General features: G+C 44.5%; 1 protein-coding gene across 1 annotated transcript in view; it reads left to right on the forward strand.

Moving 5' to 3' along the window:
* Positions 1-22,758, forward strand: part of LOC101590098 (BMP-binding endothelial regulator protein) — a 311,194-nt gene that overhangs the window by 93,697 nt on the left and 194,739 nt on the right. The window contains exons 5-7 of the mRNA XM_023721292.1: positions 4,187-4,269; positions 7,706-7,796; positions 11,216-11,298. Coding sequence (XP_023577060.1) covers positions 4,187-4,269; positions 7,706-7,796; positions 11,216-11,298 — 257 coding nt within the window. The remainder of the gene's footprint in view (positions 1-4,186; positions 4,270-7,705; positions 7,797-11,215; positions 11,299-22,758) is intronic.

Consider the following 22,758-nt stretch of genomic DNA (forward strand, 5'->3'; position numbering starts at 1 on the left):
GGGGCGGGCTGGCTGGCATGTGGTGCTGGGGGATTGAACTGCGGTCCCTGTGCTTTGCTTAGCTTGTTCTAAGTAGGTGCTTTAGACCACTGAGCATCTTACCAGCCCTAGAAATACATTTATGTTTAACAAAAAGGTTATGATGAGTTAGTTTATATGTCAAATTTTATTATTTCTAAATCACAGGAACTGACACCCATATAAGCAGTAGATTGAATCTGTTTTTGGCAATCAAGGCAAGTGATGGACTGGGAGATAGCTCAGCAGTCTAAGTACCTGCCTGGCAAGCACAAGAACCCAGGTTTGATCCCTGGTACCACATGCAGTGCTGGCCCTGGAACCCTGGACATGCCACATCAGCCACCCAAACTGGGTGTGGTGGCACACCCCTGTCATCCCAGCACTGGGGAGGCTGAGACAGGAAGATCACTATGAGTCCATGCTGCATAATGTACAAAATAAATAAATAAAAGAATTTTTAAAAGGCAAGTGATAATTTCATGAGCCTGTTTATGTGTAAGATTCAAGGAATGAACAACTGCTTTAGCAACTTGGTGAAGAAGTTGATGTGTAGCAAGAACCTCTTCTAAAGAGGTAGAAAGCATAGCCAGCATTAGCATGAGTGTTGCCCGCCGCTAGAGGGCCGAGAGATTAGAGTAAGGGTGTAGGTGAGTTGTAGGAAAAGGTGCAGCGTGGTATGTAGTCAGTTGTTGCAGATCTCCAAACACATGGAATAGAATTTTATCATTAGTGTCATGAATAATAGTGGTTTCAGTAACCTGTAGGGATCTAATGACATAAGCCTAATCAGCAGCAATACTAAGGGGTTGTTCAGGGAACTGTTAAGTGTTATCAATTAGTAGAAGTTGATATACAACATTAGCAGATACAAAGTGTAAAGCTTTACTATAAAAAACTTGAGATCAAGAGAAACATAATATCATCAAAATTTTCATGCTATCATATTAAATCACATGAAGAAATTTTCACTGAAATCTGTTGTTTTGTAATAGTGTGTCACCCAGGAAGAATTAAATATATTTTATGTAACATTATTTGGACTGCACAGTGAGCATTGTTAGGTATTGTAATGCACACACACATATATACCTATGTCTGTATCTATATATCAGTATCTATAGATGTATATAAGCTTAAGCATTGAAAAAGTATTTGTGTCTTTTGGTTGGCTTGCCTAGTTGGATTGGCATACATATTTCATAAGGACTAGCTGGAACAAAAATGAGAGAAAGGTAGATATTTCAGTTGAAAAGTTTATTATCATGAATAACTTTAGTTTAGAAGTCACCGATATGATAAGGTGGTTTTTAGCTTTGTATCCTTAAAGACCTATTGATCTGGGAAATATAAATATAAATGTTTAATACATGATTAAACCAGCAATGATGGATGTTAGAAACCAGGTTGACACTTCTGGAAAAGACAGTCTGTTTTGTGTTGAGGCATTGGCCAATTGGGTGTTTCTGGTAGTCATCCAGAAAAGTTCATGTTTAATATTAATCTGAAAAATGAGACTAGTAACCTTTGTCTGAAAGCAATCAGTTAGATTACAGAGGAGTCTTGAGACATGGGAACGAGTGATTAATGAGAGTCAGAGCCATCACCTCTTATTCTTCTTTGTACAACATGGCATTTTTAGAGGAAGTAGTTTGTGCTCAATCAAACCAAAAATAAAACATATATTTCATTGTATATACTGCATGTCCCATGAACATCATTGAGCCTTTAAGTTTTGTCACTATCAAAAAATATTCTAATCCAAAATCTTCTCCCATCAAAAATATTTCTTTATACTCTTCTCTCTGTTTCATTTACTATAACTTTCCAAAGTAAACTTGGCTGCTGCCATATGGAATTTATAATGTCACAGTGCAAATCCTACTGACTGGCACTAAGCCTTTCAAGCACTCTTGAACAGTAAGCTTATCTTACTACCAGCAGAAATCAGGAAGAAGAGCAAGTGAACCCTGTAATTATATCCTGAGAGTTTACAAAGTACAAAAAATGTTTTAAATATATCAGTTAAACAAAATACAAAGTTAAATAAAAAACCAAAATTAAATTCATTAGGTAGCTGAGGTTTGTGACAAGGGGCTCTTGTAAATTTAGCAAATGGTATTTATATTGGGCAAAGTTTCAGAAAAAATTATTTTTCTTATTTCTCTTTCCTAAGGCATAGAATGTCTATTACTTTAGATTGGTCCCTCTGACAGTTTTTCTTTAATCTCCTCCAATAAAGTTTGATGTATACTCTGAGAGAAACTCTCCTGTACCCTCAACAGGCAGTAAAATATAAACTAATTATTTACCTTAACTCATGCATGAGGTTATTTGATCACCACAAATGTCTATGTTGTTACTCCCTTGCACTGGATTCTCTGTTCTTAAAATAACAATCTCTGATATTCTATAACTTCTGGGTGATCAGAGTAGCCGGGTAAAGTAGACCTCAGAAAAGGAGTGGGACTCATCTTCCTCCTTCCCCAGCCCATTACACCCAGGCACAGAATTTCCCTGGTGGGCCCCCAGTTGAGAAATAAACGGGTTTACTTGTTCAGATCCGGGTTAGACTCTGGAGGCCGCCAAAACATGGTTGTAATTTGATACTCTTATAATAATGAATTGCTGAGTTTAAACAACACAGGTACAGCTATTGTAAATAGTTATTAGAATGAACACACAGATGGACAAATGTGCAAAACGTTTTTCTGGTCGATATATTTTATTGACTTGAGTTTTCTTTTTTCTAGACCTCTTTTCTTCTTTTTCCTGTTTTTCTTTTATTTTTTATTTTATGCTTTAAAGTTTTTTTTTTTTTTTTTGTTTCACAGTTGGGTTTTTTCTTTTTAGTACCAGAAATCAAACTCAGGACCTATAGCCAGGTGCTGTGTCATGAGCTATATCCCTAGACTACAGTCAGATATTTTTAAAAGCCACTGTAAATGTTGCCTACATTTATTATTTTCCTTAGATAAGGCATGATGCATATATTAGGCAAAGCAAGAGAAAAGAAAGTAAAAGGGCAAAATAGGAAACAGATGAACTGTCCCCACTCACTAAGCAGTTGAACAGCTAGGTGACCTGTAGGTGGTCCCATGATAGTATAAAACCAAAGATAAGAGAAAAAGCACGGAAAGCAGCACTACCCCACTCACTTAGCAACTGGATAGTTAGAAACCCTCTGGTCTGACAAGACCCGCCATTGCCTCACCAGAGACCTGCCAAGACATTGTTCTCTGGTTGTCTATGTCACCTGACCAGGATGAATAAGAAGTTGGAGGTTCTTATTCCTCCTCAGACTTGGGGAGGTTGGTCCACTGTGCTGATTTGTAACTGTAGGTTTTGCCTTGCAGATTCATATCTCATGGTGCCACCTCACCATTTCTTTGCCTCACATGTGAGTTCATGCCCCACACAGAGCACCACTTGTCACAATATGCAGCCATGGCTTACTTGTGACAGTATGCAGCCATGGCTGTGAACAAGGTGAAAATGGTTACTCAGAGACAAGAATCCCAAGAGGCTTCTTATGCTCAAGAGGGGGCACCGCAGGGACCCAGCAGCAGGCTGAGACCTCTGTAGTAGCTTATTTATGACTCAAAGACATGAGAACAAAGAACTAGAACAAACCATGTCTGCAGGAGTTTTCACCAAGTAATAGAGAGGGAGCAGAATGGTGTGTTACAGGACACAAGCCAATCCAATTTAGTCATGCCTACCAGAGGCTGTGGAAACACAGTGGCTAAACCAAGAACTTTCCAGAAACAAGTTGCTTTGTTTCTGTTGGTGGCCTACAGGTCTGGTCTAAATTTAACTTATTCATTTTAGGAGTCCTGAACTGTTGCAAGAGAGAGTCCCTTCCTCTTTTTTATTCATTTCAAACACTCCATTGGCCAGAATCTCCCCACAAGTTCACCAACCTTTAGTTCCTCCATTGGAAAACATCACACATGAGGTATATAGATTCAATAATGAAGAATTAATGAAAGTGAATAGCAAATATAGCTTCAAAAAGCCCAATTGCATCTTGGGGAGCATAGCAAGTATACAGTGGCGGTGGATCCTGCAATCTCTAGACTTGGCATTGAGGACATAACCTTTTTTTTCCAGAAGTAAAGGAAACCACATTGAGTCTTGACTTGTCTTCTCTGTGTTTCACATCTAGGCTGCACGTATGAAGGAAATACCTACAACAGCTCCTTCAAGTGGCAGAGCCCAGCCAAGCCCTGTGTCCTGCACCAGTGCCAGGTAAGACCAGGAAAAACAGCCCCAAGAGACCCTGCAGCAGCTGCTTTCAGCCAACTAAGGGTGAAACCCAAGCAGATAAACAAAAACGAGAAACAAACGCACCTCCCCTGCTGCATCCTTGTAGTCTACTGTGACATTATTAGGACATTCACCAGAACCACACAGGCACAGGGTGATGCTGTGTAGGACTTGTTTCCAGGAAAGTAGCAGGATGGTCTACCATTGTAAACTGTGCCTGGAAAAACTCCAGGAAGATGCGTATGTCCTCGGGGAAGATATATGTCTTCCTGTGAAATCATCTTGGGTAAAACACAGATTCCTGTTAGCAGAAAAGAGGTATTGTTAGACAAGACATGTTTTCCTTCTTTGATTTAGAAAGATTTTGAGTAGAAGCCAATCTGTAAACTGTATTAAAGTGAAGCAATTAGTACACTGCAACCTCAGTGATTTTGGCATGACAGATCTAAGGGCCACCAGTCAGCATCTAAGGAGCCCATTGTGCCTGGTCCTCGTGGGCTCAGACAGCAACAGTGACCTCACACCGCTCTGATGTCTGCAGGCATCACACAGCATGATGGATCAAAGGGGCAATAAAGGACCCAAGATTTGAACTCATTTTCTTATCTCTTCAGAAATACCCTGTTTAAAAGAACAAAAGTCATCTAATTCTAATGTTACTTAAAAATCCTTGCCTATATCAAATGTGCTGCTAAATCATTTTATCCTAAATCCCATTTCATTATTCTAATGTTGCCTGTGAATTTGAAGGAGGTTGGAAGATGAATATGGTAAGGGCTATTTCTTTCCCATCTCATCTCAAGCATGTTGACAAGATGTTGCACTCTCTATTTTATATAGTAATGCAGTATGTCTTCAGTTGTTCAGTGAAACATTCAACTTATTCATGCAGTGAGGTAAAGTAATTTGCAAAAATAAGCAGTAATAAAATAGATATAAATAATAGATGCATTGAATCAATTGCAGTTTGTTGAATTTGATAGTCCACATCATAAGTTTAGCCAGTGTTCTGGCACAAAGAGACAAGCACAATGGCTTTTAATAACACCAGAAGCCTTCTGGTGTTGCCAGGCTTTGTACCCCTTCATCTGTACCCTGTCTCTTTTTTGCCTTTCAGTACTGGGGATTGAGCACAAGACCTCACACATAGTAGAAAAGTGTTTGGCTATGCTACTGCTGAGCTACCAGTCTTTTTTAGTTTTTAAGACACGACCTTCCTAAATTGCCCATAGTGGCCTAAAGTTGAGGTCCTCCCAAGTAGCTGGGTTATGGGCGTGAGCCTTGGTCTCTCTTTGAATCATTTAAGTTACTATCCTTTTGCCTAGCCTCTTCAGTGAAATGTCCATTTGTTAACAAGGGCATCTGAGAGCATGGTTGTAGTACCTGATAAACAAAAAGACTACATGCCCTTTGGGATCTGAGGTCACATTTCTCTAAACAACAAGAAGTTCTGAACATCCACAAATTGCTTGGACCAGGGTCACTTCTGCTGCTTTTGGATGAAGATGTTCCTTACATTAATGGAAACTACCATGCAACAGGAAATATTTTTTGCCTGGAAAACATAGTAAGCTATTACAGGAGATTCCTTTTGCCTGCTATCTTTGGCTATTGGCACACAGATCAAATTATTATCTGTGCAATCAAGAAACCAGAGCTACAGAGCAAGGCTCTGAAAGGGGGAGTCACCTGCGAAACGTGAACCTCATCTTTCTGTTTTCCTTCTGTGCTAAAACTTCCCCTGAGCCCTGCTAGCTAGTAAGGAGTTGTTTCCATGAATAAGAAGGGCAAACTTCAGGGAAGGTGGCCACAAAAGGCAGTGCCTTTGCCCACCAGTACCTTCTCATGCCTACCTTTCTGTTTCCTTCTTTATGAGGGTGCAGGAAGTGACCATTTACCAGTACCTGCTGGGCAAGTCTCCTGTTCTTTCTAGGAATAGTGTGATTGCCGTCTTCCTGAAGTTCTTCTGAGGGCAGGAGGTCAGTAACAGAGAAGACAGTCAGTCAGGCAGGGAAACATGGCTGTGTAACCTCTCTGTACCTCCATTACCCTCCATAAAATGGGAACAGAATGATCTCATTGGGAGCTGCAAACAATAAGCTAGACTCTCATTAAAAATGTTCTTGGGATCTGCCTGCCTGTAACAAGTGCAGCCAGGAACTGAACAGATGCCAGAAAGCCTGATGATGCAGTCTTTACTTGCATTTAATCCTACTTTCTTACATCCTCTGACAAAAGGAGTTATGGTGGTGAAAATTTTACCTCTTCCTTTCTATTTGTAATTTCTCAATGGGAGAGGATAATCTGAAGATCACAGGCAAGAACTTTATGCAGGGAACCAGATGAGCACCCATCTGGTCTGGAGGTACTAAAGGAAAACTGACCCCAGGACTTAGCCTTCTGCAGTTGGGTTGCTACGTGTGGGTCCATACTGTCTGTTGCCGATATTTTGGATTTTTCTCCCAAATGGGGTCTGGGCCACAGTGAATTCCTCTGGTGGTAGTAGGGACCTCGGGCCTGGTGTGTAGACGTTTAGGAGATAGCCACTATTGGTGAACCGGGATGGCACGGTCACAGGCGCAGTAACGGAAGTGGCCTTGTTGTCAAATTGTTGCCCCTGTCTTGTGTACTCTCCTTCTAAAAAAATGAAACACATCACACCAACAGAAATGCATGCTCACTCACACAATAAGTAGAGAATAAGGAGCAAACACTTCAAAGACCAATGCTAAAAAATTAATTTTAAAATGTGATGAGTATTACAGTCCCATGAATAGTAACCTGCATCAGCAGTTTGCAGATGACTCATTCAGTTTCATAATTAAAACCTAAATCTGTGTTTGATGTCTTCAGTGAACTGAGATATAGCCTTGTCTGATCTCCTGCAATGCTGAAAAAATGGAGACTCAGGCCTCACTGAGACCTAGTGATATTTCTGAGACTGTGGAGCTGGTCTATTTGTTTCTAGAAGGAGGTCAGCATTTATTTGGACTTGGGGACTACCGGATGCTTCTCAGGTCTCTGTGCTCCTTAGCTAATACCTTGAAGCATTAGAATAATAATCAAAAATACAGTCAGCATTGAAGATGTAAGACAGCTGTCACTGAGCATCTCGACTCTGTCAGCTATCCATGGACAACAAGGAAGTCTTAAAAAGAGATTTAAAAGAAAGAAAGCAGGGACAAAGACAGTGTGTAAAGCGAGGAAAAAGAGGGCTATCAGTGTTCTCTCTCTGAGGTCCAATGCATCAATAGGCATGAACAGGGGATCATAGCTCATTTGGGCCGAGCGCTTCTCGGCCTGACGCATACCCTATTGCACACTTTGTGGGTTTGGGTTCTCCTGCTTGGTTACTTTCCTGAAGTTTAGCTCCTTGGCAGGAGTGCTGGGCTGGCTGACTATGTGCTGTCTTTTGCAGGAGGGTGTTGTCACAGAATCCCAGGTGCGCTGTGTAATTCACTGTAGAAACCCAGTGGAGCACCCAGGAGCCTGCTGCCCCACCTGTCCAGGTAACATCCCCAGGAAGTGGGAGGCCAGGAGACTCCTTGGCACAAGGCCAGAAGAGCATGGCAAGGGCATGCCGGGCATGAGGGCAGTGTGCTGTGGGTCTTGGCCGGTGGCTTCTCTGGGCCTGCCTTCCACTTCCAGGTCCACAGTGGCTTCCCTTTGTTCCAGAAATGTCTTCACCGCTTGGTACTGTGGTGCCTTTCCTGGAGTTTGCCCTGATGAAGAGATTACCAGATGTTTCTGACAACCGAGAGCTCTGTACCATGTGAAGTTAGCTTAGGGCTTTGCTGGCATTTTTTTCCCCTGTGGCTCCACAAGTCGTGCCCACTCTTGTAGAGAGGCCCCTGCCCAGCTGACAGTGAAGAGCTCTTCCTTTTCCAGCAGCCAAACCTTTCCTCCCACTTTCCCTCAGGGACTGCAGAGGCCTCCTGCAGCTCTGCTTGCCCTTTCCCACAAGCCTGGGGATTCTGAAGTGAGACATTTTTCTGATCTCTTAAGCACTCACCGATTGCATAGGACGGATGTTCTGTTTTTGGAGTTTTCTCTGAGCGCTTGTGCTAACTGGTAACTATAGGACCTCTACACTTTACATTTTGGGGGACTCTGATGCCTTGCTGTTCTTTGAGTCTCCAGTGAAGTGGTGAAGGTCCCAGGGGTCCTCTATAGACATGAGCACCTCCATCTAGTGGACCCTAGTCCTTTCCAGAATTCAGTCCTCTCTTGTCCTTGAATGACAAGGACAGAGAGTTGACCTCCTTGTGTCTTGCACAGTCTTCATTCAGCTTCCTTTCATGCTGGGATTTCTGCGAAGTGTGTGTTACTGATGAGCTCATATGAAAGCCAAAACCTGGATAAAAGCACACTGATTCTTCCATAATCACATTATTTTGTTTCTGTCCCACAGTCTACCGAGTGCCTTTCTCCTCTGATGCATCAAATGCTTTACATCAGGTCACCATGCCCTTGAACGTCAGTGGGATCTTTACCAAGTGGATGAGTGGCTCTCTTGGGTGGCACACTGGTATTTCCCAGGAAGCTGAGGTGCTGTGTTTTGTGCCCGGGCTGCAGCTCAACTCAAGTCCATTAGAAGCTGGGGGTGGGGAACAGCCTCCCTGGAGATTTTCATACACAGCCAAACTGGAAATTGATAAGAGAGAAAACTTTGTCACGCGGATGTAAAGGGCATCTTAACTCTTAACTGGATCTGGGAATGTTGAGCAGACAGTTGCCTTGTCAGTGCAGGATTTACTTGGAGCCTCCCACTCCCGGCCAGGGACCCTCAAGGGGCAGAAACAGCATCAAGGAGCCCTTGACTCCCAGCACCCCTCTCTGTGGGTAGCGTCCTCTCACGCTGGGGAGGTGGGTGTCCAGGCTGCCTGTGAAACATGATTACAAACAGCAGCATGACTTAACCAGCACAGCTGAAGGCTCCTGTGTGAGCTTTCTTGACTCCATGTTTTGGCTGAGTTCCCAGGAAGGAAAGGGCCAAGAGCCATAATCACATAGGTTATGGTCCTGGCAGTGGGGGCTGAGGTGTTGGTGACAGCAGTGCCTGCCAAGGTCCTGAGGGAGCAAGGACAAATGGATCCATGCTCCTCTCTCCTGACACTCCACTGCATACCACAGCAAATACCTAAACTCAGTTCCCTCTTTAAAAGCCAGTGAGCCAGGGTCACATGCCAGCCTGACACCTGGGAGGCTCCGTGCCCTAGGGTAGGAAGCCAGCATTCAACTTCGTTTCTCTGCCTCAATTATAAGGACAGCTTTTGGGATGCAAGTGGGAAGGTTCAGAAGCCACCTTCAAAGTCAGTCACCTTTTGTCATGGGAGACCCTTCACTGAGCATGGGCCAGGCAGGCCAGGCCCTGGCTGTGTCCTTGGAATTCAGGAGGATGGTGTCTGTCATTTACCAGGCATGGCATTGCATATGATGGCAACCATGCCTAGTCTGTGCTGGGTTTCTTCCATGACATTTCTGCCCATTTCCTCCTCCTTGCCCTCTGTCTGACTCTTTGCTCAAGAGGATGGTGTATTGTTATGGGAACCATTTTCCCCTTAAAATCCCCTGACCTCGGTGTCAGTGTTCATTGCTATGGTTAGTCTCTCTGGAAATCCGGATGACAGAGTCAGCGGTGTAAACACAGGAAAAGACTGGAGACACTTTGTTGAACTTGTCCTTTAGAGAGAGGCCACCAGGTATCTGCCATTTAGGAACAACACTGAGACACAGCCGCTAGGGACCGCGCTTACCACATCTTCCCTGTCCCTGAGAACAGGACGGGTGGCTGGAGCTGGCTTTGCGTGTGGGATTCAGACAGATCTTATTCCTGGAACAGTTTGAAAATTCATTTTTACTTGCTCCTTTGGCTTTAGACTCAGCAGTATTTGCCTACACATTTGTAGCAGCTTTAAGATGGGCAGATGGGGCAGTGCTTGCTCTTCACTGGGAACGAGGTGCCTGAGAGTGGGGGTCTTCTGCTGATAGCTTTAGCCAGTGGACCTGGGGCAGTTCTTCTGTGCCCTGCAGAAGAGCCCAACAGTGGCTTGCTGCCTAGCACTGTAAGGGTGGCCCCACTTCTGGCCAAGTGGCTCATGAGCACAGTACTGGGAAAGTGGCTTTGCTAGTAACCCAGAGGCTCCGTGGCCCACAGGACACAGAGTTAGCAGCCAGCCTGTACTGTAGGTCACTTGTGACATTGCTTCAGAATGTGGCAGTGCCCCGAGCATCTTTCTCATGAAAGGACATGTTCTGGGTTTTGGTCTTTTTGACCCATCCTTGGTGGGCCCAGAGCCCTTGATGATATCCTGATGGAGCCACAGGCCCATAGGGTCACTGCCGACCCCACCTCTGCACCTTCTTGTCTTTGCATCGGGTTTGCTGCCTGGTGCCGAGGGACTCTCAGAACCTAGTTTAGATCCCAGCTGGGCCACATTTGAGCAAGGTGCATTACTTTCCCTGAGGGGCACATTTTCCTCCTGTGTGGAGAGAGGGATGGCCTCCATGCTCTGTAGAACTGCCACAGAGGTGAGGGGGTCAGGCACGCAGGGCAGAAGCTGCCAGCCCTTGGCTGCATCTGCCCTTGATCCCATAGCCAATCCTTCCCTGGCCTCCTTGAGCCTCTGCTGGTCCCCCTGGGGCTTGGGTCCCAGCAGTGGCCAGCATGATCATGACACCACCCCAGGGGCACAGGGTGGGGTGCAGTGCATTTGCACCACACCCACTGGCTGACTCAGGCTCCCCTGAACTTTCCAGATCCTTGGAGTTTCTGGTCCGAGGCCAACATCTTGTACTTTGCATGCTCTATTGTACTGTCCAGGTGCCCTCCCCTGAGCAAAGAGGACACTGCTGGGTGTCTGAGGTGGAGGTGGGCAGGTGGTGAGCAGGACTCCTGCCTGGTTCTGAACTCCACTCTGCTTTCCAGGCTGCCTGTTTCAAGGTGTGCAGTACCAAGAGGGAGACGAGTTTCGGCCGGAAGGGAGCAAGTGCACCAAGTGTTCCTGTCATGTAAGTCCTACGTGAATGTCACCATGGGCCCCAGGCGAATACGGGGCCGGGTCGCCCACGTGGTGGGGCTGGCGTGCGCCATGCAGGATGTGCAGCAGCAGCCTGGCTCCATCCTTAATTCCATCTACAGTTGGCAGGCTCAGCGGGCATTGCCTGGCTCCCTTGCAGTGCAACCTGCCTTCCAACCGAGGACCGCTGCTCCAGAGCATGAGAGTGTGGTCTGTACTCAGCAGCTGCCTCCTTTGGGGGAATTTGTGGCTTCTTGTTTCTTGGGACAGAGAAGCTTCCTGTGGGGGAGGGTATTCTGTGGCAGGTAAACAGAAGGAAATCGCTTATAAACACTGGCTGCAGTGCAGAGGAGAGATTGGCAAAGTGGACCCATATGCTTACCTTTTTAAGCATTGTGATCTTTAATTTATGTTTCAAGGTCATCTGCCAAGGCTATGGGAAGGAGAAAAGGGACATGGCCTGCACTGCAATTTTAAAGAGAGATTTCTTATTAATATATTTACGTTTGGAACACAACCACAGGCAGTAGCGGTGGTGGCCATGCTGGGAGTTCAGGGGTCAGGCCTTATGCAGTGGCAACCACATTACTTACAGTAGGGAGTTGGTACAGTCCTTTATTTTTTTATCTTATTTTATTTTTGTTTTTTCTAATAGAAAACACAATTTCTAAGTCCTGGGTTACATAATATGCATCTTAGAATATTAAAAAGGAAATACATGACAAAATCAAGCATCTAAATTTCACCAAAGCAGAATCGTGGGTGGGCCAGCCCAAATTGCAGCACGTGTTGTTTTTCTGCCTGTCCCACCTCTTCCAGCACAGGCCCTCCATCCTGGAGTCCTCGGTAAAGCCCCGTGGTGAAGGGGACAGTGACTGTGTGGAAGATGGGAGAGGGAAGGAGAGAGGGCAGCATGTCATGTATCTAGATATAGAACCTGGAGTTTATATAGTTTCTTAAAACACAAAAGCAGTTTACTAATGAAAGTGACCACAACATGCATGAACTTCCATGTTTTCTTGCAGATTGTGTGTAGTTTTACGTCTGCGATTGCTCTTGATGCCCATGTGTCAATGTTATTTCCTCCATACAGACAGCCATAACATTTTCTTTTTTATTATTGTTTTATTTTATCTTAAAGAGTAAAAAGAAAAACAAAAGCAAAAACAAATAGCAAAAACTAAGACAGAAACAGTAACATACAACAATATATATATGGTACAAAATTTCAAAACAATAAAAAATTAACATTGGTTGTTATATTATGTATTTTTACCATCAAATCTATTGCTCAGATTAACAGATATAAGTATACAAGACTGTCAAATAATTAAACATTAGCCCATGCTTTCAGTAAACCTTAATTTTTCTTATCCTTTTTACTTTTTTTGGTTTATTTTAAAGAAAATATTATAATAATAATTGATAAGACATTAGAAGTGGTATACTTTTCTATGTATTTGGTGCAGGGTCTCACTATGCAGCTAAGACTTACAGTGATCCTCCTGTTTTCAGCCTCCCCAACCCTGACATCACAGGCGTACACCACCATGCCTGGTCTGAGTGGCCTTCTAAGTGCACCCAGGGGTGGAGCTGGCGTGCATTCAGTCCTGGGATTTGTACTCTGGTCCCTGCACTTGCCTAAGCAGAAGCTTAGTCTGTTGATCTATCTCACTGGCCCATGGTATGCATTTAGATGAACAAGAGGTATTCTGATGGTCATAATAATTATGAGTATTCTAGTAACCTTATTCTTTTGGGCATGGGTTGAGGAAAAGGAAAGAAGTTTTGATAGGAAGTTCTGAGTGTGTGCCTGGATGAATTGCCCTTTAATTGATAAATTTGTGCCAAGGGCAGGCAGATGTTCAGTCCCCACATGGGCAGGGAAGGGAGGGGTGGCAAGGAGGAGGGAAATCTTGCAACTATATCATAATGCCTTTGAGGTATCCCACAAAAGCAGAAATGAGCTCAGGGCTTGGGTTCAGGCATCGCAGACTATGTACTGAGGTATTCAGATTTCACTTGCTTTTAAACCGGAAGTCTTCCTGGAGAAATGCAATGGAGCTGGGTTCAGGCTCCTGGAAGTCCTGTTTTCATTGTCTGTTGAAACTGTCCTAATCTGTTTTGAAATTGTCTCGTTGCTATTTGTTTCTCAATAAAATAATTTAAAAAAGGAAAAGAAAATGGAAAATTCCAAGAGTGTGGTTTGGCCAAGCATCTCTCCTCCTGGGCTGTCCCTAGCAGCACAGTCTCTAACCTCTGCTCTAGGCTGAGAATCTAATTTCCTGTGTCTCCATGACCCCCTTTCCATTGGCCGTGTTGCCTCACTCAGCACTTAGTGCTCCTGATATCGGTCGCTACACTCAGAGAGTACAGGGGCCCGAAGATGGAGTTCCTGCTGGATGTGGAGCTTGGGGCTGGGGAGGGTCACAGAGCAGCCTTTTTTTTTTTTTTTTTTTTTAAAAAAAGGGAGGTTTGAAGTGTAAGCTCTCTTTTTGAAGCTTGCTATTGAATTAACTTGGTTTTTAATTTTCTTTCACTTTGCTATCTCTTGATAGCAATATCTTGGCAGCAGTGGCTCTTTCTTGAGAGTGTCCAGTTCTCATGAATGGCTGGGACAAAGCAGCCGAGCATTGATTGCCCTGCTGCACACTTTGAGTTCTGATGGGTCCAGTGTGGGGGATGAGGCACCATCCTGCTGAGTGAGAGGCTGAGTTGGAGAAGGGCGGAACACAAGGCTTCAGGATCTCCATGCAGAAAGGGATGCTGTGCAGAAACCTGCTGCACTTTGAGAGAACTGAAGACATCAGTGTGGTAGAGAGAGATGTGAGCACGCATGTGCCCTGGAGCAGGACAGTTGTCCCTTGGTGTCCTCTAGGAATTGGTGTCAGGACCCACCATGGATGTCAATACTCACAGTTCCCTGTCTACAATTCTGTCACATTTGTATACAACATGCACCCCTCCCTCCTATGGACTTGAAATCACCTCTAGAATCCTTGCAATATCTAAAACAACACAGATGATGTGTGAATGGTTGTTATATGCTACTGTTCAGGAGATGATAGCGAGCATGAAATGTCTATATGCTCAGTATAGACACAAGTTTCTCCACAATTCTCAGCCTGTGAGTGGTTGAGTGCATGGATGTGGAATCCACGGATGGGGAAGCTAACTACATTTATATGGACCTGTATTTACATGTACTTATATGTGCGAGTACATACATGCACCTACATGCACATATGTACCTGGTGTGATCAAAATGTATGGTGAATGTTTAAGTTACAGGAACTGCACAAGACACATTGGCACCATTCCTCCTCACGGTATTCCCGCCCTTCAAGCACACTTAGCCCATGCTTCTTGCTACTTTCCGATGCAGCTGTGGAAATCCTTCTCCACAAGCATCTTTCTAGAATGTGGTCATAAACATAGTGAATGCTGCCTCCATGTGCCATCCTGCAGAGATGTACACTCATGAGAACGTGAGAGAGTCCGCATCCACCTTGCTCATCACATCTGGAGCTGTGTGATTACTGGCTGTTCCCCAACATCAAATAGTCATGAAAGGGAAAGCTTTTGAATAGGTTCAGGACATTGAGGCAGCCACAGCAGAGCAGCTGAAGACTCCAGGAGAGCGGACTTGTAGGCCTGCTTCAGAAGGTGGCAAGAAGAATAGCATGTGTTCAGAGTGAGGGGGACGTTGGAGGGGACTAATGGCAACGTGTCTTTTATTGTCATGAAATTTAAAAAATTTAAACATTAACAGTATATTCTGACCATACCTCATACAAAGATATGTAAGTATGTATGTGGGTAAATACACACACACACACATATATATATATATATATATATATATATATATATATATGAAACATATACACGTATGTATGGCTGTAAATACCCATACACACATTGGGATGTCTAAGCCAATCGGATTCCTCCAGATTCAGAGCCTCTCTCATGTGAGTATTTTGTGGTGGGACAGAGAGACAGAGTACAGCAGAGAGCAGGCAGGTGCTGCCAGCGGAAGGTGCATCACTCAGTGCTGTGTGTGGTCCAGTGCCCTACACCATCACGTTGAGCCTTAGCTGCGGCTATGGGAACATTAAGAGGTGAGCCCTGGAGGAGGTGATGAGGCCAAGGGATCTGCTCTCATGAGTGGGTGCGTCCTCACAAAGGCCGGAGGGAGGAGTCTCACCTAGGACACAGCAGCAGGCACCAACCTGAGAGAAGGAGCAGCGCTCCCAGACACCAGGTGGGCTGGCGCTCTGGTCTTGGGCTTCTCAGCCTGCTGAACTGTGAGAAGGAAGTCTCTGCACTTCATAATCACTGGAGTGTGGTGTTGCATCACAGCAGCACACATGGATCAAGATACCAACGGCATCATCACTGGGAGCAGCCCAGTCTTCTTCCTCCCAGCTAATTCTGGGAGCCTGAGCAGAACTCTGGCCTCTGAACTCTCCTACCTGAGAGGGGAGAGAGCTGAGGCAAGTGCTCACATCATCCCTCAGACCTCTGGAGGGCTGTTCTTAAGGGCTGCTGATCTGATGACATTTATGCACATGTGTGCATGTGTGAACACACACCCCTTCCAGGTGAACTTCCATGCCGTGACATTGCAATTCTTAGGTTGTTTCCTGCTCAGCGTGTTGCTGTGGAGGGAGCCTGGCCTTTCTCTGCCCATCCTGCTCAGCTCAGGGTGAGCACCGTGGCCCCAAATGGGGGCCTCCTACTCCCCTTGTCAGTATACTGAGAAACAGTAACATGCTCTCTTCCACACTGTGATGACTTTGCTCTTCCCTGCTGGGCAGCTGTTCCTGCATGGGGGTCATGACAGTGAGGCTCCTCCATCTCTAGCCTGCTCCTTACTGTGGCCTTGTTTGGACACTGCACCTACTGTATCTTATCCACTCATGGGGACCCTGATTGTCCCAATGTGCCCTACTCTCAAGAAAATACTGTCAGTAATGTGTGGCTTCAGTTTTTCAATCCAACCCTCTTCTTTACAGAACTCTCCACATTTGTGAGAGTCTGTCCAGCTATTTGTTTGTGAGGTGTTCACAGAGAGGCAGGGCACTGGGAGGCCACTGTTCTTGTTAAGAGGCTGCCTTAGCTAATGACCCAAGTACATGCACATCCTGAGTTTAATGGGGTGGGGCACAGCCCAGATGGCTGAGGACATGCTGACCTTGAAGACAGAGCAGGGGACCCCACAACCTCCTGCTCCTGCCAGGGCCAGCAGCACAACAGCTGATTTTTGTTCGGTGCAGTGCTTCATTAACACCTGTTAAACTATATCACTCCCATTTATTTATTTATTTATTTATTTATTTATTTATTTATTTTTGCAGAACCAAAGGTTAAACTCAGGCCCTTGCACCTGCCAGGGAAGCGCTCATACCACTGAGCCATCTCCCTGACCCCATTCCCATTTACACATTGTAGAAATAAAAGAGTCTGGAGAATTTCTCCTGCATGGTGCTCAAGCTCTGTAGCACCTTCTGTGTTGAGCTAGGGGATGAGATCAGGCCCAGGGAGCGCAGTACTAGCTAAAACAAAGATGATTCCTTGTCACGTCTGAAGCAAAGAACACTTTTAAAGTGTGCAGAGCATTGCTTAAAGCACACACCACTCTTTTATTTTAAACTGGACTTTTTATTAGCCTCTTAAATGTACAACAGTTATGTTTTCCATTGTTCAGTGAAATTTCTAGGGGAGAGGAGAGTGGGAGTCTGCTCAGGCATTTCTGTAAGCCACTCTTCAAAGTTATCATGGTAAAAATGAAGGGGGAATGTGAAGTGTATGTGTGTGTTTAACACTGAGTGTTGAACCTAAGACCTTCACAATGAACTACATCTCCAGCCTTGTCTTTTATTTTTGTTTTTGAGACAGAGTCTTCCAAAGTTGCTAAGTTACCCAGGCTAGGCACCAATTTGCAGTCTTCCTCCCTCAGCCTGTCAGAATGCTAAGACTGCAGGTACCCATTACCATCCCAAACACTATGTTCTTTTTTCTGTTTTCTAAACTGCTTTGGAAGCCCTAAGTGCTAGCATTCTTAGAAAGTGCTTACTGGAGGGGGTGCTACCCATAGAGTTGTAGGATACTCTTGAAAGAGTAGCAAGTCCTCAGTCTGAAAACGAGCCAAATGTACCAGCCAAGACCAGTTAATTTTGCTGTCAAAGACATTGCATTCTGAGGAATTTTACCAATAAACCTGGGCTGTTAATGGGCTGCCTGTGATGAAGGAGCTGTGCTTTATGGGCTGCAGAAGCCCTGAGGTCCATAAACACCTTTGCTCTCACTTGTACATAAGATTTGCAAAGTGCTGTCTCCAGGGAAATAAAAGGCCCAGGAAGCGTATTTGGAGAGAACAAAGGACTCTGGGATAGTGGGCCTACTTTCTGCCTCGCCTGCACCCCGTAGATCTCCTGTCCCTCCTGGCACAGCCCAGCCCTGTTCACCTTTCTGTCCTGCTGTCTGGTCTGTCCTGCTTTCTCTGAGGTGGATGGGTCCTCACTCCTCACTAGACAGGCCGTGGCCTCTACCTGTAATGGGGCCCCAGCTGGAGCTTGACTGAAGTTGGGGTCTCTGTCTTTTCAGGTCCACTGATGATTCAGTGAAGTTTGGGAAATGCTTCATGACCTTTACCTGGTCCCTTACTTACAAGGCCTTTGCCCTTTGTCTCCTTTCTCCTCTTTCCTATCACCCCATTCTGAGGTGTGGCGTGCACTCCTCCCGTTATTGGAAACCCAGCATTCCTTCTTCAGTCTTAAGGCCAGTGTGCTTCCTGGCTTCCTGCTATAAATGCTTTTATAGCGCCCCATGCTTTATTTCTCAGGCATAAATACGGTGATTTCTAATTTGACAGTTTTGTTCATAATGATTTTTAAATATTTTTAATTCTAATTGACACAGGAACTATGCCTATTTATCACACTCAGTGTGACACATGTATACAATATGTAATAATTTAATGTGCCAATAACGCATCTCCAATTACATCTGTCCACATGACATTTGTCATTGCTTTGGGTGGTGATGTGCAAAATCCTCTCTCCTCACTTTTGTGAGGTGTACAGTTAGCTGATGGCATTATACAACTCCATCAGAATCAAATCTGCAGTATTTCCTGTATAACAGGAATTTGCAATATTTATTATATTTATGAGTACACGGGTGCTCATTCATTTTCCATTCTTTCTCCACTGCCTGTATCCCCATCCCTAACCAGTTTAGCAGGAAAACAAAAGATGTAGGTGAACTTGGAGGAGCTTAGGAGGTGGGGCAGTGTCACCCAACTTCTGTAGTGTTGGACTACCTGCAGTAGCGGAGCTTTAGGAAAGAGTGTGGTTCTCTGTCCTCAGAGCTGGTCCAGCGCTGGAGTGTGAGGGACATGTGTCTGCACCACCATCTCATATCGTACCCCTGTAAAAGGAAGCAGAGGGGCACCTCATCATTCCCATGGTCCCATGATGTCCATACGCATTCCCAGCCATGCTGCTCCCTTACCCCACAGTGGGGACTTGGGACCCTCAGCCCCTGAACCCTCTTCTGTGGTCTCTGCCTTACTTGTGGTAATCTGTACATTTTAATCATTAGCTGTCATTGTAGCGTCCCTGTCTGTGGGGAGAACTTTGACCACATCTGGGCAATAAATCAGAGAACTGAGCAATTGCTTAGTGAATTAGATCAACGTGGGCCATTTATCTAACTAACATAGGCCAGAAAGTCTCAGAAGCATTTTTAGAAGCAGTGTGAAATCCCAGGGTTATTGCCACAGTGTCCTTTCTGCATTGAGTGTCTGCCACCATCCCAAGGACAGAAAGTTGGTAAGAACAGCAAGCCTTTTTATCCAGGGCTGGATAGTCCTTGCCCTCTGGCAGGGGCCTCCCCCTACTCTCCCTTGCTTAGGAAAGTGGCCATGTGGTGCCATGCTCATTAGGTGAATCTTTACAGATGATGCTGCCAAGTCTTGAATTCCAGCTTTCTAGAAACACCATCCAAATGACCTACACATAAGGTAAAACTGGAGTTTTCCCTTACTGGCGTGGTGGTATGTGCCTGTAATCCCAGCTCTTGGGAGGCTGTAAACAGGCGGATCACTAAGAGTCCAATCTACTATTGAGACCCTGAACACCCTGTAGACCCTTCCTTAAAATACAAAAGTTGGGGGGGACTGGGTTACTTTCCCATTATGGGTTTTGATTATTACTTTTACAGAGGTTTAGCAACATCTTGCAAGGAAAAGGGCAAAGGGGATCATTATGAGGTCTGAGGGATGTGGCTTAAGATGGATCTTGATTTGGACTAAAAAACTGTGATTCACTAGTTTATCCTTGGCAGAGGCAGCAAGGGCTCCCCAGGATGTCTTTAGGGTTCCTGAGCACGTCTGAGTTATTTGTGTACTCAGGCAGCACTTTCTGCAGGTTCAGTACTCTAGAAAGCTCCTGCAGCCAACAGGAGCTGAACTATTTTACCTTTTGGATATTAAAAAATGTGTGAATAACTGTTCTGTGTTTTAAACACAATCTCAGCCCAGCCTTATGCATCTCAAGGACATATCCTGAATTTTATCCTCACATATGTCTTGTTTGGATAGCTTACAATGTGCCCTTTGCCTGCTTCTTTATATTATTGGTAGCCAAAGCATCCTGTAAAATTATTTTAATATAAAGGGCATCACCACCTTAGTAAAAAAATCAACATAGAAAGTAGTTGGAAAGGAAACTTCTTGTATGACATTTAAACATTTATACAAAGATTCATAGTTTGAAAATAAATTGGCAAAGGATGTATTTACAGAAAAATTGATAGAAAATGCTTGTATTACTAAGCTGCCCTATGTGCTAGGTACGTGAAGTACTTTAATATTAATGTTCGCAATTGTTCTACAGCTGAGGAGGGGTTAGTTGTTTTTGCAAGAAGAAAATAAAATGCTTAGTTTAAGAGCTTGACCTCTTAAGAGCAAACAAGGAGGAGAAAGCTGAATTGCCTGGTTGTAAGGCCGTGTCTCATTTCTATTGCCACCCTGGCTCGTGTAACTGAGAGACAGTCCATGGTTGCCTGTGGACAAGTCTAACCAGGAAATGCTGCTGGGACTATGGAGGGAAGAGCAGGTGGACAGCTCAAGGGGGAACGGTGGTGATGTGAACATTCAGACAGAGCCCTGAGTCTGATGCAAGAGACAAGAACACAATAAAAAAGTACTTTACACTTCCTCTTCCTAGAGTTCATGAGCCTAAGCAAGTTAAACTCAGACCAGATTTCTGCCTGGGCACACAGCCTGAGCATGTGTCATGACAGAGCCAAAGTGGGTGAAGAATGCATATCTGCTACCCACACACCAGCTGGAGAAGGGAGGTGCTAGGATCCACAGTGCTTCTCCTCGCCAAGCAATTAGGAGCACTCAGAAAATGTCACCACTTCTGGGAAGGAACCACCCTGACCGCCTCTGCTTCCAGAGATGGAGGGAGCAAATGCCTGTCAACAGGGCCATCAGTGCCTCTTAACCATCCACACAGGGAGCCTTCCTCCGAAACTCCACACCAACAGATTGTAATTACCAGAGAGAGGAAGGGAAGCCCACCCCCATGGGTGGTGTCCAGTCCCTCCAGTGGCATCTAACATACAGCAGGCCCTCAATCACTGCCAAGCTGAAAAGTGACTGAGTGACTTGCAGAGGTGGATGTGAGTTCCAGGGATTCTGAGAGTGTAAATGTACCCTCCTGGTAGAGGGAAGGCAGTAGCATGTCGTTGTGTTTTAACAGTTGCTTTCTACTCTGAGCCTGTGAAGCATGTGCTTCTAGAAACTTGACTAGAGTTTCTAGTAGGCAGTGAGCCTTGGTAGAAGAATGAGCTCAATTATTATTATTATTATTATTATTATTATTATTATTATTAATTTTGCGTGTGTATTTGATTGTTGCAGGGTCTTACTACACAGTAGACTCATGGTGCTCCTGCTGCTTTCAGCCTTCCCAGTACTAGGATTATAGGCATGCACCATCATGCCCAGACTCTGGCTGGCTCAGCCTGCTCTGGGGGTGGAGCTGGCATGGTATGTGGTGCTGAGGATCAACCTGTGGTCCCTACACTTGCCTAAGCTTGCCTAAGCAGGTGCTTTAGTCAGCTGACCTGTCTCGCCATCCCATGAGCTCAATTATTGTCCATCCACTGGGTCCTAGCAAAGACTATTCCTTCTATTTTTATTGTCTTCTTTTTAAATAATTTCCTCTTTAAAGTCAGTCTATAGGGCCAGGGAGATGGCTCAGTGGAATAAGCGCTTGCCTGGCAAGTGCAAGGGCCTGAGTTCAATCCCTTGTTCAAAAAAAAAAAAAAAAAAAAAAAAAAAAGTCAGTCTACATAGTGAATCATTTTTCACCTCCTAAAAGTCTAGGGAAGATAGACATTTTACTAAACTCTGGAGAATTTTTCAACTACCTGTTCATCCCTCCTCCTACCTCTCTGGGCATCTCTGAGCCACTCAGTGCTTAGCAGCTTAGCAGTGATCCAGGGTCTGCTGTGTGTTAGATGCCGTGTAGTGCTGATCACCACTCAGTGGGGGCTTGACTTCCTCTGCATGGGCAATAGAGTCTATTGGTGCAGTGTACTTATTAAAGAGAAACCCAAATCAAGCCACAATGAAACATTTTTGTGCCATAAGTAGTCTATGGCAATTATAAGAACCTCACGTATATTGAAAAATTGAGGGCTGGCCAAATAGCTCAGCAGATTAAAGTGCCTGCTAGAAGGCGCAGAGTTGGGAGGTTCGATCCCTGGGCCTGCCGTCCTAGCCCCACCCCTGGGGCATGCTGAGCCAACATTTGAGACTGAGCGTGGTGGCCCACGCCTATAATCCCAGCTCTTGGAAGGCTGTAAACAGGCGGATAAATAGGAGTCTGATCTAGTAGTGAGACCCTGAACACCCAACACCCTGTAGACCCTTTCCTAAAATACAAAAAAAGAAAAAATAGAAAAAAGAGAAATAAAAATAATCTAACTCAACTGAAAGATGGTCACTGTTAGGATTCAATATATTTACTTCAAACTTTTCACTTCTGTGTTTACATATAGTTAAAAGTAGATAATATCATGTTTTTTGTGCAGTTATTTTTATTTATTTATGTGGAACTGGGGATTGAACTCAGGCCTTTGCGCTTGCCAGGGAAGTGCTTCTTCCACTTAGCCATCTGCCTGGCCCGTGCAGTTATTTTTCATCCCTGTTATTTTCATTTAGCATTATACAACTCAGACATCCTTAGTCTAAAAATGTAAAATGTTCCCAAATACAAATTTTTTAGTACAATGTTCAAAATATTTAAAATTTGGAACATTTCTGATTTTTTTGATTGGGGATATTTCAAATGAAGTCTAAAATCTAAAAATAAAAATTAAAAAATGAAACAGAACATTTCTTTTTTTTCTATTTTTTTAAATTTTTATT

The sequence above is a fragment of the Octodon degus genome, unplaced genomic scaffold (assembly GCF_000260255.1).
Source record: "Octodon degus isolate 3935 unplaced genomic scaffold, OctDeg1.0 scaffold00081, whole genome shotgun sequence".
In the NCBI taxonomy this organism is placed as follows: domain Eukaryota; kingdom Metazoa; phylum Chordata; class Mammalia; order Rodentia; family Octodontidae; genus Octodon; species Octodon degus.